Here is a 15,974-nt window from a genome sequence, read left to right as displayed (position 1 = left end):
TACAGTTGAGCAATGATCAGTATATTGTGAGGGTCTCAGCACCATGATATTTGGGTTATGATCATATGAATCATAAAATATGACCCAGCCATTCCAAAACCATTTGTATAAGTTTTTTGTTTTCTTCACCAAAGGAAAAGAGCCTTAGGTGTCCCTGATAGATTCATTCACAAATAGCATGAATGACCATTACGTGTAGAATGAAGTAGACAAACTTTTTTTGTGGCTATGTAAGAGAACACGTAAAAGCGGCTTTCAGACAGCTGAAGATTATTTTGAAAAATAAATTATTGAATAATTAGAGCCCTAAAAAGACAGAAGGAAGCACTGTGGATTGCACTTGGATTTTTGTCACTGGAAGGATTCAAACAGAAGTTGGACAACCATTTGTTGAAGACGTTGTCAGTATGGGAATTAAATGATAGTTGCACTGTGCACCTTCCACAACTGTAGAGATATGAGAATAAAATGTTTATTTTAATTTTGCTTAATTAAAAAAATTCAGCATTGAATGCTGTTCTATTTAGAATATCAAATGAGATAGTCAAAGAAATCACAAAAGAGCCCTGGCATGGATGTTGGCACATATGATTCTGGGGATGATATGCATGGAAAGAGATCCATTCACAACCCAGACACATTTGGAAGGGTCAATTTTCTCCTGAATCAATGAGTACAAAATACTCTGTGTAGTCATCTGCGTATGTTCTCTATTCCTCCCTCAAGGATAACCTTTTCACTGTAAAATGGTACTGCAGCTGGTGCCAAATATAGGAACACCAAATTAATTTCAGAAAAAGCGTTGTTCACAGCGATGAGCATCTGCGCGTACTGCAGTGGGAGGGATGATTAGATGTGGATAAAACTATGGTCATAATCTAACTTTTCAATTCTACTCTTTTAATTACAGTTGATTGTAAGGGCCAAAATGTCTTAGGGTACGCTGAAGGCTATACTGCCAAACAAATTGCTATCTAGAAAGCGTAACAGGAAGGAGCAGTAGCCGCAGAATCAGCAGTACCAATCGGGTATTGAAGAATATCAGGAAACTGGCGATGACATGGGCAACAACCAGCCTTCCTCTGATTCGTTCACGTTTATTTGAAGTAGTTTCCACATTGTGAAAGAGAAATTAAAATCTTTGGCTGGATCTTTTGCACTTTTTTTGTGGTTAGGTAATCCGAGTCGTATGACATGTTAGAACTGTACTGCTAACTATCTCAGTTGTCAGATAAATTTATGTGGAAGTAAATCACATATGTATATATACAGATTGGTGGTGTTTCCTAAGCTACAACCAGACCAGTAATTGGGCATTAATATGGTATAAGCTTGTGCTTTCATTGGCTTTCCTGTTCTAGGAATGATTTCAATAGTCAGTCATACTGTCAGCCTCTCTAGAGACTTCATCTGTCTTTTTTTCAGCATTACTAGACAACTTCTAGTTGTCACTAATGGATTGCCACTTCTCCTAACTTCTCAGGTTCTTTCAATAATGGGTAATTCTTTGACTTCTCTCTTTTATATTGTTCTTCATTGCCCCAAATTTATTGGAAAAGGGGACTTGTTGAAGTAGACATGATCTCTGTAAGTGACTTTTAGTAATAATAATATTAGAAAAATGATTTCTAAAAATAACAATAGTTATTTTTAGTACATAGCTCATCAATCAAGGATTGATGAGTACATAGCTGTGCTCATCAATCCTTATAATGGTAAATTAGATATTCTTATTTTCCTCTTTTGTATATTAAAAATATAGGTAAAGGCAGGTTATGAATAACTTATCCAACTTCACTTGGCTAATAAAGGATCAAGTGTTTTTTTTTTTTTTTTCTTTTTTTCTTTTTTTAGAGACAGGTCCTCACTCTGTTGCCCAGGCTGGAGTGCAGTGGTACTCTGCTGTAGCTCCCTGTAACCTCCAGCTTCTGGGCGCATGTGATACTATACTCCCATCTCAGCCTCCTGAGTAGCTAGGACTACAGATGTATGCTACCACCTTTAGTTAATTTTGTAAATGTTTTTGAGAGATTGGCTCTCACTATATTGCGCAGGTTGGTCTAGAACTCCTGGCCTTAAGCGATCCTCCAGGAGGCCTTGACCTCCTAAAGTGTTAGGATTACAGGCATGGACCACCACGCCTGGCCAGAGTTAGGATTTTTGAGCTCAGCTCTGTCTGGCTCTAAAATACCTGCTTCTAAAATCTCAGAGCAATGATGGATCCTTAAAGTGAAAAATGTGTGCATGATTATCATTTTTTTTATACTAGAATATGTCACAACAGACATCTTGCCTCTACTTGCCCCAGCAGGTTTTCTGGAGGGAATTGAGAGTGCTTAACAATATCAAAAATGTTTAATCAGTGAATTCTAACTAGTTAGCCTTTCTCTTGAAGCTTATGAGAAATAAAAACAAATTCATTACAAAGGGTTCTGTATGTCTAAATCCCATCTTTTTCATGCAGAATGTCCTGGCAGTAGTTGCTCCTATAGAAAGAGATAGAAAAGGGAGGATAAAGTACTATCCACGAGCTATTTTATGCCTAATGCTTCTGTGCTTGAGAGTGCACGTACTACTCATAAGGCAGGTATTGTCAGCTTCATTTTATAGCTGGGGACCCTGAGACTTGGAGTAGAAACTTGTTCCAAGTCACAGTAAGCAGTGGCCTGATCTACACTTTTATTAGACTCCTAGGCCTGGACTTGCCCTCCCTTGCTATGATGCTGCTTTAGGGCAAGCTAATTCCTGGAGACTGCATGAATCTATCTTGGTTTACTGCTGCCCAAACTTCCACATTTCCCCTTCCTGCACCTACTCATCTCCAACTTTAAATAACAACCTCCAGATTATGACAAACATCGGTAAGTTTACTCTGGATATACGTCACTGGGAACTGTGAGACTTAAAAATGGCATAATCAACAGGTTCTCTCTTCCTTCTGGATTTTAAAGTTGGATACATTGAGATAATGCTACCAAAGTTCGAATGAATGCTTGAGAGCCTGTCTTATTTTGTAGTTTTAACCTTTCTTAGTTCATTCAGTGTGTACATTCCTGAACTTTTAGTCTTATGAGTCCATGCCAGGCTCTTCCTCATTCAAGGAATTCTTATACTAATAAAGATGTAAAGAGACTGAGGAGGACAATAATAGTTGATGATTAAACAGATCTGAAATGCAATTATGGTTCTTCATGAAGAGGTTATGCATCCAAGTGAATGACGTGTCCTTCTGTGTCCACAGGACTCAGCCTTTCTATCAGAGAGTAAACTGGTGCTGATAAATTTGGCTAAGTTAAACAGTATCAAAATCAAGATAAGTTAAATGATTGGTTTGATGGTTTCATTTGGACATCCATATATAGGCCTGAGCTTGATGCATAGATTAAAACATGCAGCTGCATAAGAAATAGTGCGTCCATCTGAATTTTAGGCACACTGGACTCTAAAGACTGACATAATGTCAAAGGTTTGTTAAGTCAAATATATATAATGAACAAGTTATGACATTGATTTGTTATCTACCAAGAACCCATAGCATACCTGGTCATGCACGCATGGTACACGTGCCACGCCCTGTATTAGAAACTGTATTGCTAAACTGTCTTGTAAAATGTATGTCTCAGGGAAGCTCAAGATGTTTATGGAGATGACCATATTAGTATTTTTCTAGGTGTAGACATGTTAAAAATAATAGGTGACACAAAAATGTTCAAAGCTGAAGCTTCCAATGCCAACATTAAACGTATTTCTCGTCTGTTGGTTGCAACTGTTAACCTACCTTACTGCCCAAGCGAAAGGCATACGGTATTTTCCCAATTTGCTGCAGAACTGTCTGTTGGATTTTAGTATCTTTTGTGCATACTAAAGAAAAAATAAATACAAGTATTGTTTAGAAGAGCACTTTACAAACTGTACATATAAAATAATACTAAATACTTTTTCATATTATTTTATACTGAAATAGCATACCTCTAGCTTACTGGCCCATGGATTTCACCTTACAAAGAACCAAATGGTGTTCTCTGTGTTCAAACTTTTATTTCTTTCTTTTTAGCCTGGAAATTTCGAATGTAGAAAATATCCATGTCCTGGAATGTCAACTTTTTTTCCTTTTTTTTGACTTAAGAGATTTTAAAATCTTCAATGGAAAGTATTAGCAAATTTATATTTATAGTTTATTCTATATCCCCTTTTATTTGTTACAGCAAAGGGCAGGAAACTGGTTCTATAAAGTGCCATATAGTAAATATATTGGGTTTCATGGGCCATATAGTCTCTGTCACAAGTTTTCAACTATGTTTCTGTAGCAGAGAAGCTGGCGTAGATAATCCATAAATGAATGTGACTGTGTTTCAATAAAACTTCATTTACAAAAGCAGTTGGTAGCCTGGATTTGGCCTGCACACCATAGTTCGCCAAACACTGAATTAAGGTATTCTCATAAATATATGAGAATATATTTATTTATGAAATACATTAAACTCTGCCCTAAATTGTCATTACATGCTCAGATTCAATTCTTGTAAGTTATTTCCCCAGTATATTTCTTTGGCATAGAAAACACAGACTTTTAATATTTATTTTCTATTAAACAGTAATATTTGATTATTAAAGAAAATATAATAGAAAAGAAGAAAGGAGAAACTTATTACCTGTAGTTCCATCATTCAAAGCACAGCATTCTCTTTCCTCTTTCTTTTTTCACTTAAGTGTTATTATAATTCGATATACAATTATTTATCTCACTTTGTTTATCATCAGCATTGCTGATGTCTCATTCACTTGCTTTTACTCAGATGATTCCTAACGTTTCATTATTATTAATACTCTGATCCTTGGAGTGAAAACTTTATCCACATTTGGATTTATTTCTACCATTAGATTCTCAGAAGTCAGAAATTACTGGGTCAAAAGAATGTAAACCAAAAAAAATACTTAAATTTTTTTCTGGTGGATATTCATTTCACCAGTAAGTGAATATTTCAAGACATACGAACTTGATAATTCAGCAAGAAAGTGTGGCTATGTTTCTTAAAAGCAAATGAAGTTCGCCAGGCAAAGTGGCTCACACTTGTAATCCCAGCACTTTGGGAGTCCAAGGTAGACCAATCACTTGAGGTCAGGTGTTCAAGACCAGTTTGTACAACATAGCGAAACTCCATCTCTACTAAAAATACAACAAATTTGCCAGGTGTGGTGGTGTGCTCCTGTAATCCCAGATACTGGGGAGGCTGAGGCAGGAGAATCCCTTGAACTCGGGAGGCACAGGTTGCAGTGAGCTGAGATCGCACCACTGCACTCCAGCCTGGTGACAGAGAGAGACTCCATTTTTTTTTTTTTTTTTTGAGACGGAGTTTCGCTCTTGTTACCCAGGCTGGAGTGCAATGGCGCGATCTCGGCTCACCGTGACCTCCGCCTCCTGGGTTCAGGCAATTCTCCTGCCTCAGCCTCCTGAGTAGCTGGGATTACAGGCATGCGCCACCATGCCCAGCTAATTTTTTGTATTTTTAGTAGAGACGGGGTTTCGCCATGTTGACCAGGATAGTCTGGATCTCTTGACCTTGTGATCCACCCGCCTCGGCCTCCCAAAGTGCTGGGATTACAGGCTTGAGCCACCGCGCCCCGCCGAGACTCCATTTCAAAAAAAAAAAAAAAAAAAAAAAGGAAAGGAAACTAAGTTATTTATAAGATTATACATTACCTTGTTGGAGTCTGGGTTCTTAATATAAGGTTCAGCACCACTTGCAATATTTCCCATCAAGACTTTTTCAATTTTGGCCACCAAAACAATCTCAGAATGTGGATTGCTTACGGAAAATACAGCCTATGTAAAAAGAAAGCAGCTAATAAGCATGGAAGAAACAACATTGTACACATCTAAAAAATTCCATTTTTTTTTTTTGAAAGAAAGTACCACTTTCAGGGAATTTTTATTCAGGAAATTGCCCGTCTTATATGATCTATTGGTAAGAATAACGGAACAAGTATTTTCCATCTCATCACAAGTAAACAAAAGTGCCACCTGCTTTGGAAATTTTAGCCATTCCTCTGGAAGTCCCTTGATGTGAGGTTCTTCTGATTGTCTTGGAGTGATGGTGTCAATGTTGCCATTTTCCAAAGCCACAGACGCCCCCAAGAGCATCTGTCTGACAGCAGCATGATTTAGATCCACGTGAAAATCAGCAGAAATCTTTCTGCTGTCTCTGAGGTCATAAAGTGCCACACTCACAAAAAAAGGCTCAATCTGCATCAAAAAGGAAGAACAGATGTTTCTGACATAAAATCATTATGCATGCAACAGCCTCGTTAGTTCATCATTCAACAAAGCAGTTGATAAGATACATGCAGCAGGCAAGCTCCCCTTGACTCAGTGACCCGGACTCCTGTCCTCCAGCCCGTTCCTTAGATCCCAGTACTGTACCTCACTGGTTCTTTAGTTTTCCTGCCAAGAACTCTCTTCCTTATGTTGCATCTGCATATACGTTGGGCCTTACAATCCTTCCAGTTACTTCCCTTACAGTCTTAGAGAATACATGCCACCTCAGTCTCCTAGGCCCTTGAAAACTGTAATGAAATCCTGGAAGTTTCTAGACTGCACTGTGGTTGAATTTCACTAGGACTGCCACGTCTCTGTTTTTTATCACAGCTTGATAGAATCATAAAAATAGCAAACAGTTATTGAGCATTTATTATGTGTTTGTCACTGTTTCTAAGGTACTCCTAATACATTAGTGTCACAGATGAGTATTAAAACATTGTGGTAAGCAGGTAGGTGAGCATCAGGCTGTGAGGGAGTCTGTTGGCAGAGAGGGCAGGAAGTTTCCCAAGAGAAGTTGGTATCTTCGTTGAATTTTTAAAACAGATATTAACTATTTTTTCTCCTATCTTGAAATAATTTTAAATAGAGAGAAAGGTTGTGTATAAGGTGCAAAAAACCACTTTAATTATTCCCCTTGCTCAGATTCAACTGTTAACTTCCTAGCTCTCTCTCTCTCACACACACACACACGCACGCACACACACACACACACATGCACGCACACATACATACTCTTTCTCACACACAGATACCTATTATAACCAGTCTGAATTCTTTGAGAGCAAGTTTTTAATAATATTTCTCTCCTCAATACTCCAGTGAGTGTTTCCCCCAAATGAGGACACTCACGTGCCTAATCACTGTACAGCCATCCAAGTCAGGAAAGCAATATTTGCCTAAAACCACTGTGCAACTCACATGCCCCTTTTAATGCTGCCAGTTGACTCAATAATGTCTCGATTTTTCTTTCTGGTCCAGAATCCCACCTAGGAATACTCATTATATTTTTCTGCTATTTCCCTTTAATTTACTTTAGTCAAAACTGTTCCTCAGTTTTTTTCTCTCTTTCATGTTTTTGGTCTTTTAAAGCATACAGGCCATACATTTTGACATACATTCAATCTGGGTCTGTTGTAATTGTCCTCATGACAGGACTCAGACCCTGCTTTTATGGCAGTAAAATCTCAGACTGATGCTTGATTTTCATACTTCATTGTATCAAGAGCACACACTGTCAACTCCCTCAGCAACTGCAATGTTAACCTTGATCTTCTGGTCATGTTGGTATCTGCCAATTTTCTCCATTATAAAGGTCACCATTTTCCCTTTGGCAACAGATGTGTATTTTTGGAAGTATATTCGGAGATTACCCTCACGTCTTGCTACTCATCAGACACAACCCACCCTACCCTTCATCTCCATGGATAACTTCCACTGCGGTCAACTGCCACCATGATGGCGACCAATGGTGATTTTCTAGTTCCATCATTCTACACTTATTAGCTGGTATTCCACTGTAAGGATGAGCTTTTCCTTCTCCCTTATTTTGATATTAATCATTCAATTAATTAATACAAGTATAGAGTCGTGGATTACTGTTTTATTCAATGGATTTTGCTCTCATGATAATTAGTGTTAATGTGATGCTCAAATTGTCCCAGATTTGACTACAGGCACTACTTTAAAGTAACTTCTGGGTATTTTTTGGCAGATCTCCATCATTTTTTGAGTACTTCTTTATCAAATAGGATGTTCCAGGCTTACCCTATACTTCTCATGCTCCAGATATTTCTCCAAGAAGCCCCGGTTCCTTATAGTGAGGGTGACATTTACAAAACAAGATCTAGGTGCTTGTGCTGTCACTGGGATATCATTACCTCTGTGCCCTTCCATCACATGGAGGTAAGAAATACAGACACACACACACACACACACACACACACACTTTATCTCTGTACATGTATACTTATTAAACATCAATTAGTTCATGTTTATAGCTCCGCTTCCAATACAGACACTCAAGGGTTCATTCTAGCCTTTCCATTTTTCATATTGATAAGTACGTCCTCCAACAGTGAGAAACCGGGATCTCATTACCATGAATCTGTTTACTTACTTGTTCAATCAATTACTTATTGGTTCATACTAACCAGTCTCCCTACCATACCAGCCATCTTTTCTAATTGCCTTTTCTGGGCTGCCCTGCACCTGCGGAAGCATCCAGGGCAGGTTGCTTCTGTGCCTCTTCATGGCTTTCTTCCCCCATCAGTTCTTGGGTGCTCACCCAAATCCAAGCCTCTATGTGGCTTTCCTCTTAACCTCTAGCCCCCAGGCTAGGAAGGAAGTGGAAGATGTGAAAATGCGCAAGTTATGGAAGATGAGAAGGGGAAATTCCTTGGTCAAATTTTAAAGAAGTAGGAATTAGGTAAAGAGTTGGTTAGAAGGAACTTTTAGGTATCGTGAGTGACATGTGCAAAGACATAAGACATCCAGGAGCACAGAAGAACATCATAGTGAGATCAGAGTGGAGGCAAAAAGAAAAATTGGTAGGAGGTGTTTGTGGGAGAGGCATTTGAGAAACATTAAGGAAGTATGACCAAAGAGCTTGGAAATTCTTTGCATGTGTTTGTATTGGTTGATCGGAGAAAAAGTTTAACAGGGGCATGAATACAGGAAATTCCCAGGTTTGACGCTACAGGATAGAAGTGGACGATCATATCATTGGCTGATATAAGAGATAAAGATACAAAGATGAATTTTAAATGGGACATAGAAAGTCATCTGTGGGACATCCCAGTAGGCAGCTGGATGTGTGTTTTGAGCTGAGTCAAGGAAACTGGGTTGGAGAGCTAGACCTGAGAGTTTTTGTTTGTGGATTCCTATTGAATTCATGGAATAGAAGAAAATCAGAACTGGATTCTGGGGAATATCAACATGAAAAAGATGGAGGTGTGAGTAGGGAAAACAATGTGTAAATAGATTGAGAAATAGGGAAAAATTTTTAAAAGCAAACTAATAAAGAATTTTTAAAATGCTGCCAGAATATCGCAGGAGCAAAGAAAGATTCCAGAAGGAAAGAATGGTCAACTAGAAAAATGTCACATACAACATATGTATCAGCCTTTAGAGATTAAATTAGACAAAGACCAAAATAAGTAATATATGTGTCTGTAACTACATACATATATATGTACATATATACATATATTACATACAGGTACATACATGTAGTTACACATTTATGTGATTAAAGCTGTAATATGCCTATAAAAACAAGCATTTTCACTGTTTTAAAATGCTACTTAATTTTGAGTTGATGTCAATCTCTACCAGTATTGTGTGGACAAGCAGATTATAGTGAAACGCCATACTGTGATTCAGTTTATTATTATACAGACTCACTCATATTGTGGGTTTTGTTAAATGCTTAATGGTATCTCCTGTCTTTTGAAATGTAGTAATGTGACTAGTTTATACCAGGGGGACAAGTTCAATTTCCTAATATTAGCAATACTTGCCAGCTCCCTTACTGTTAGAAAAAAAGGTTTTGCATATAAGATAAATTCAATAAATTATTTTTAAAAATATAAAGCAATTACAAAGTAAAAGTTTTTATAGCATATCAATTTAAATTAATTTAGAAAAACTCTTGTTTTGTGGTAGTGGTAGTCTGCCAAGGTTGAAAAATGCAAAAATTACAGAAAAATAGCTTCAGTGGGAACTCAAAACACATTGAAGGTCAAAGCAAAATCCTTATGATTTTTTCCTGAATTGTTGTGTTTTGATTTTCATTTCTACTTCATGAATGGAAATAAATACCTACTTTGATAGCCCATCAAAAATTAAAGCTCATGTGGTGATTCATTTCTTTCTTCCAATACACCTTTTCAAAATAAATGTCAAATCACTGGCTTTTCAATAAGCATTCGTTTAACAAAGCATCTGCAAAGCCCAACAAATTAAGTCATAGGCTTCTTGTGTTTAGAATTCTGTACTCTTCTGAAAAAAAATCACAAAGATAAAATATTAAATGTTCTACCATGATGTAGCTTTATTAGTTTAGATTTTTGGAGTCAATTTCTATTTTCAAAGAAATATTTTATACTCTAAAACCATCAACTTGAATTTGGTTTTCAATTTACTGACTAAAAAATTACATGCTGTCAAATATTGTTTTCTCATCACGAAGATGCCATTTCAGGCAGCCTTTAGAATCTCATTCATTAAATGCAGTAGTTGGCTCCTAAGCAACTTGGAGAAATATTTCAATTAATTTAAAACATGCTCATTGAATTAAGAACAATGAGTTTAAAAATAGTTTCACTAATGAAGGAGTGTCATTGAATAAATATACAATGGTTTTAAAAGATAGCATTAAATAAACTGCTGTGAAGGTGAGTCTGACATTCTTTTTTGCATTATTGCTCATAAGCACAATGAAATTATTTTTCTAAAGTAATTTCCTAGTTTTTCAACATATGTGTCAACTGTAAAATGAAAAACAACACTGACATACAAAACATTCCAAATCAGCTTAACCCGTTGGCCTGACAGATACCAAGGGGCACACTAACTTGGGTTTCTGTATTTGGCTCTGTTCTCTTGCCTTGGGAGATTGGCCCAAACACAAACATTTCATTTCTCAACATGGGTCTTAGTACAAAGAAACAAATCCACGTAGAGGGAGTCATATGCTCCTGGCAGTAGAAAGATAAGCCCATTATCTTTGGTTTTCAGTTTCTACATTGCATTTTAAATCACATTTAAATATGTTCTGGGTCAAAAATAGCATCTATTTTTATTTAACAAGGTGACTAAGTGACATTACCATTTGAGGTAATGATACGGTTTGGCTGTGTCCTCCACCCAAATCTCATCTTAAATTGTAGCTCTCATAATCATGTGTCGTGGAGGTACCCAGTGGGAGGATATTGAGTTATGGGGTCAGTTACCCTCATGCTGTTCTCATGATAGTGAGCTCTCACAAGATCTGATGATTTTATAAGAGGCTTTCCCCTCTTTTGCTCACCATTTCTCTTTGCTGCTGCCATGGAAAGGACATGTTTGCTTCCCCTTCTTCCATGATTGTAAGTTTCCTGAGACCATCCCCAGTCATGCTGAACTCAGAGTCAATTAAACCTCCTTCCTTTATAAACTACACAGTCTTGGGTATGTCTTTATTAGCAGTGTGAAAACAGACTAGTACAGGTAAACTTTCCTGATATTTTCAAATGGTTTCCAGGACTAAGTTTCTAGGATTTTGTTTTATTTTTATTTTAAAATCCTACAAGAAAGCATAATCAAATTACTCCTAACACTTTCCACTCCATGGAAGTTGCTCTTGCTGTAGTCACCAACATCCTCTACTTTGCCATATCTACCAGATGAACTCCTCTTTTACTTCATGTTCCTCAGCTTCTTGGCTCCACTTCCACAGCTGACCCATTCTCTCTCGGTTTTATAATACAGTATTCCTTGGTTTATCTTTATCCCAACAGCCATTCCTTCTTAGTCTTCTTCGGTCACTTCTCTATTCATCCTTCAGATATTTGGTTCCTGGCCACTTCTCTATGGCCATAGACATTTTTAGATACCCCCCACCACCCACATCATGGAAATTTGAACAAGACTTCCAAATTTTTGTTTCCATTCATGGTCACTCCATTTTTTATTTTATTTTTTTGAGATGGAGTCTCACTGTGTCACCCAGGCTGGAGTGCAGTGCCATGACCTCGGCTTACTGCAACCACCACCTCCCACGTTCAAGCAATTTACCTGACAGCCTCACAAGTAGCTGGGACTACAGGCATGTGCCACCACATCCAGCTAATTTTTGTATTTTTGTAGAGACATGGTCTTGCCATGTTGGCCAGGCTGATCTCGAACTCCTGACCTCAAGTGATCTGCCCACGTTGGCCTCTCAAAGTGCTGGGATTACAGGCATGAGCCACCAGCTGCCAAATCTGCATTTGAATCTGTCCACAAGACATCTCTCTTTGGATAGCTAATAGTCCCAACAAGCAAAACATATCCATAATGGTATTTTTGACCTGTATTGTGAAAATCTTCCTCCAGTGTTACTATTTTAGTAAATGATATCACCACGTGTAAAACTATCCAAAGCAAAAACCAGTACTCATCCTTGAGGTTTCTTTTCCCCTTATCCAGTATATCCAACACATCAGGAAAGCCTTTCAGCTCCATTTACAAAACACTAGCCCTAGCCATCCATTTCTCTCCTACCCCCTTGCTAGCCCTCGTTCAAGCCAAGCAATAAATGGTGGTATAGCCTCCTGTTTTCCTTGGACAACCCTTGTTTTTTTTTTAAATTTATTTTTTTATTTTTAACTCTTGTTTTTAAAGTACTTTAAATGATTGAATAGGTTTCACTCACACTTAGGATAAATTCGAACTCTTCACTACAGCTTAAGGCTCTACTTCATCTTATCTCTGTTTCTCCTACATCACCTTGGTATGCCCTTCACCTCCCTATCTTTTTTCAGTTCCTAGAACCTGCTAAAGCTTACCTGTCTCAGTGCATTTGTATTCCTCTTTCTCCTGTCTAGAAGATTCTCCCCTGACCTGCCTTATTGTCCTTTCCAACATTTAGGTCTCTGTTCGAAAGTCACTTCTGCAGAGAGGGCCTTCCATGACCATCCTGTCTAAAGTAACCCTTTCCTGAATTTTTCTACAACACATCTCTTCATATTTAATTCTTTTAAAGAACTCTGCACAATGTGCACTTAAATAGTTTTCTTGTTTACTTTCTGCCATTTTCAAAAAGAATCTAATCGTCAAGAGACTAGGGACCTTGCTTATCTAGTTACTTCCTGTTTTCCCAATCTTAGGACAAGTCTGACTCAAGACAGACACATGGAATAAGTATATTTGGAGAATGAATAAACCTGATTTCAACTACTTTCATTTCTACTCACACGTAATACACAGTTCAAGTTGCAGAATATTAAAAAACTCCATTGTTTGACCAGATTCTTATTGGTGACACATTTTCATTTTAGCTTAGCTGACAACAAAAATCTCACATATATCAATACAAGTATCAATAACTTGCATTCAGTTTTGACAAATTTCAATGCAATTTCTCACATATTTAGATGACAGTTAAATATTTAATGAACACTTACTTTATACCAAGCAATGTCTGAGTACCTTTGATACAGTACCATGTGTGGCCACAGTGATCACTTGAAATAGGTATTGTTATTATCTCCATTTTAAGGAGTTAAGACTGAGAATAAGCCAGTTGCTCAGAATGGCACAACCTGTGAGTTGGAAAGCCAGGCAATCTAATCCCAGAATGGCACATCTCATTTGAGTCTCCTCATTAAATCAGAGGTCCACAGCATGGACCTTATCCTGCTCTATCTATACTTGGGGATAGGAGGCTCAAAGCAAATCATTGAGGTGCTAAAGACACAGGATAGCATGGGGCGAAATGCCAGATACAGGTGATGGGGAGGAAGGCAGAAAACCACATTGCCATGTATGTACCTATGCAACAATCCTGCATGTTCTTCACAGGTACCCCAAAACCTAAAATGCAATAAAATATTAAAAAACAAAAACAGAAACAAAAAAACCACCAAGAACCAAAAACAAACAATTCATTAAACTACATTACAAAAAGGCACAGGTTAACAGATACCAAGTAAAGTCTTCTGAAAGGGTTAATCCTTTCTGCCAACCACTCACTGTTACAACTAACAAGGCTAGTTTCACCAGATCATAACTAGAGGAAGGTGTGGGACTGTGTGGACCCATTTTACAGTGAAAACTTAATGTAGTTTCTGCCTTCCAAAGCCAATGTAACTCCTATCAAGAATCTGGAAATCAGTTTTCTTTTGTGAGGTGAAACGGATTAGAAATTAGAACAGAATGCATTAAAAGAGATTAAAAGGAAATACGTCAAAATAATAACTGTTCCTTATATTGATTATGGTACTAATATAATCAAGACTGATATAAAATGAGTGATTTTAAAAAATAATACAACACAATAATGTTTATGTTCATAAAATGCTCTCTTTTGACACATACATTCACAGTCTAGTGAGACTGCCAGATAAAGTACTAAGAGGAAGTTCTCAAGACAGCTCACACAAACATCAGCTCCTTTGTCATTTCTGCTATTTACGTGTCCCATCATACTAGTATTTATTTAACATCCATCTAATATTATTTTACTTGATTCACTATTTAGACTTGTCCTTAGCAATAAAGGCTGTGAGATCACAGTTGTTAGCTTTGATTTTTCTCAAATATACATAAAAATAAATAAAGAAATATTAAAACAAAAACATCCACGTAAAAGCCATCTCTGGTCAGGTGTGGTGGCTCACACCTGTAATCCTAGGACTTAAGGAGGTGAGGCAAGTGGGTAGTTTGAGCCCAGGAGTTCTAGACCAGTCTGGCCATTATGGCAAAACCTCATCTGTATAAAAAATACACAAAAAATTCGTGAAGCAGCCATGGTGGGGCATACCTGTAATCCCAGTTACTTGGAAGCCTTAGGTGGGAGGATCGCTTGAGCTTTGGAAGTTGAGGCTGCAGTGAGCCAAGACTGTGCCACTGCACTCCAGCCTGGGCAACAGAGCAAGACTGTCCCCCACCCCCAAAAAAAGCCATCTTGAGTACCGCTAAGAGGATACAAACAATGCCATAGGAAACTAAACCACTATGCTGATTTAATAGAAAGAATCCCAAAACACAGTGCTTTTGAGGCTTTTAAGTTAAAAGGATAATTTTATTATAGTATATTGATAAAATATATTAATATTTTGTTATACTTTATTCATATAGTATATTATAAAGTGTTCTACTTTGGAACTTGTACACTTGTATAATGTGGGAAAATCCTATTAATAATATTTGCTGATACACTAGACAGTGTGAAAACAGTACCTGGAATTAGCAGGAATAGGGAAGATTTTGACTAGGGTGGTGTCATGTTGGCTGAATGGTATAGGATGTAACAGAGGAGAAACTTACATTTGTTACTGGATCATTTTCATTCTCTGTAACACATCCCTGAAGATTTAGGTTGAGGGCTTTACAGATGATCATGATTCTCTTGGCAGCTTTTTCTTCAAATGGTTTGATCACAGACTCAGATTCTAAGAGATCTTTTTTTTGAAGTTTCAAGGTCTAAAAAAGTTTTGAATGTTTTAGTCACCAAACATCCAACATAAGAAAGAGATTCTAAATTATAATCCCCAACTGTCTGGATCAAGTTCATATTTGCTTAGAAAGATTTTTGACTTACATCTATATCTGGATCTATCGAGAAGAGATTTAGCCTCTCCATGTTTCTAGTTGTTTTTACAGTATCTTCTGTCTCTGTGAGGTACTACAGAGAAAACTGTGTTAGTCCTTGGTGTCTAAATATCCAGATACAGCCCCAGACACATGCATGTGGCCAAGAAACAGCCTCTTAGTGTTATCACCATTTTAGTATTATCTATTAACACTTGGCAAATCTTGTAAAAGTATCTTTCCTTTTTGAGGAAGGTTAAAGAAAACACGTTTCCTATGTTAAGAAAAACATAGGTTAATGGAAAGTTTTGAATTAGTTTATTAATCTAAATCTTAAAAGAAAGCCTCTATGTCACGAAAGCAATTATTTACAAATAATTCA

The 15,974-nt window shown here is 37.3% G+C and overlaps 1 protein-coding gene across 9 annotated transcripts in view; it reads right to left on the bottom strand.

The window, feature by feature from the left end:
- Positions 1 to 15,974, bottom strand: part of DOCK10 (dedicator of cytokinesis 10) — a 278,160-nt gene that overhangs the window by 93,521 nt on the left and 168,665 nt on the right. For all 9 annotated transcript variants that reach the window (XM_074398952.1, XM_003925467.4, XM_074398949.1 and 6 more), the window contains exons 10-14: positions 15,603 to 15,686; positions 15,329 to 15,484; positions 6,023 to 6,244; positions 5,702 to 5,824; positions 3,779 to 3,861 (exon numbers count right to left, since the gene is read on the bottom strand). In XM_074398952.1, coding sequence (XP_074255053.1) covers positions 3,779 to 3,861; positions 5,702 to 5,824; positions 6,023 to 6,244; positions 15,329 to 15,484; positions 15,603 to 15,686 — 668 coding nt within the window. The remainder of the gene's footprint in view (positions 1 to 3,778; positions 3,862 to 5,701; positions 5,825 to 6,022; positions 6,245 to 15,328; positions 15,485 to 15,602; positions 15,687 to 15,974) is intronic.

Source organism: Saimiri boliviensis, chromosome 5 (assembly GCF_048565385.1).
Source record: "Saimiri boliviensis isolate mSaiBol1 chromosome 5, mSaiBol1.pri, whole genome shotgun sequence".
Lineage (NCBI taxonomy): Eukaryota > Metazoa > Chordata > Mammalia > Primates > Cebidae > Saimiri > Saimiri boliviensis.
This window is presented reverse-complemented; position numbering and strand designations above follow the sequence as displayed.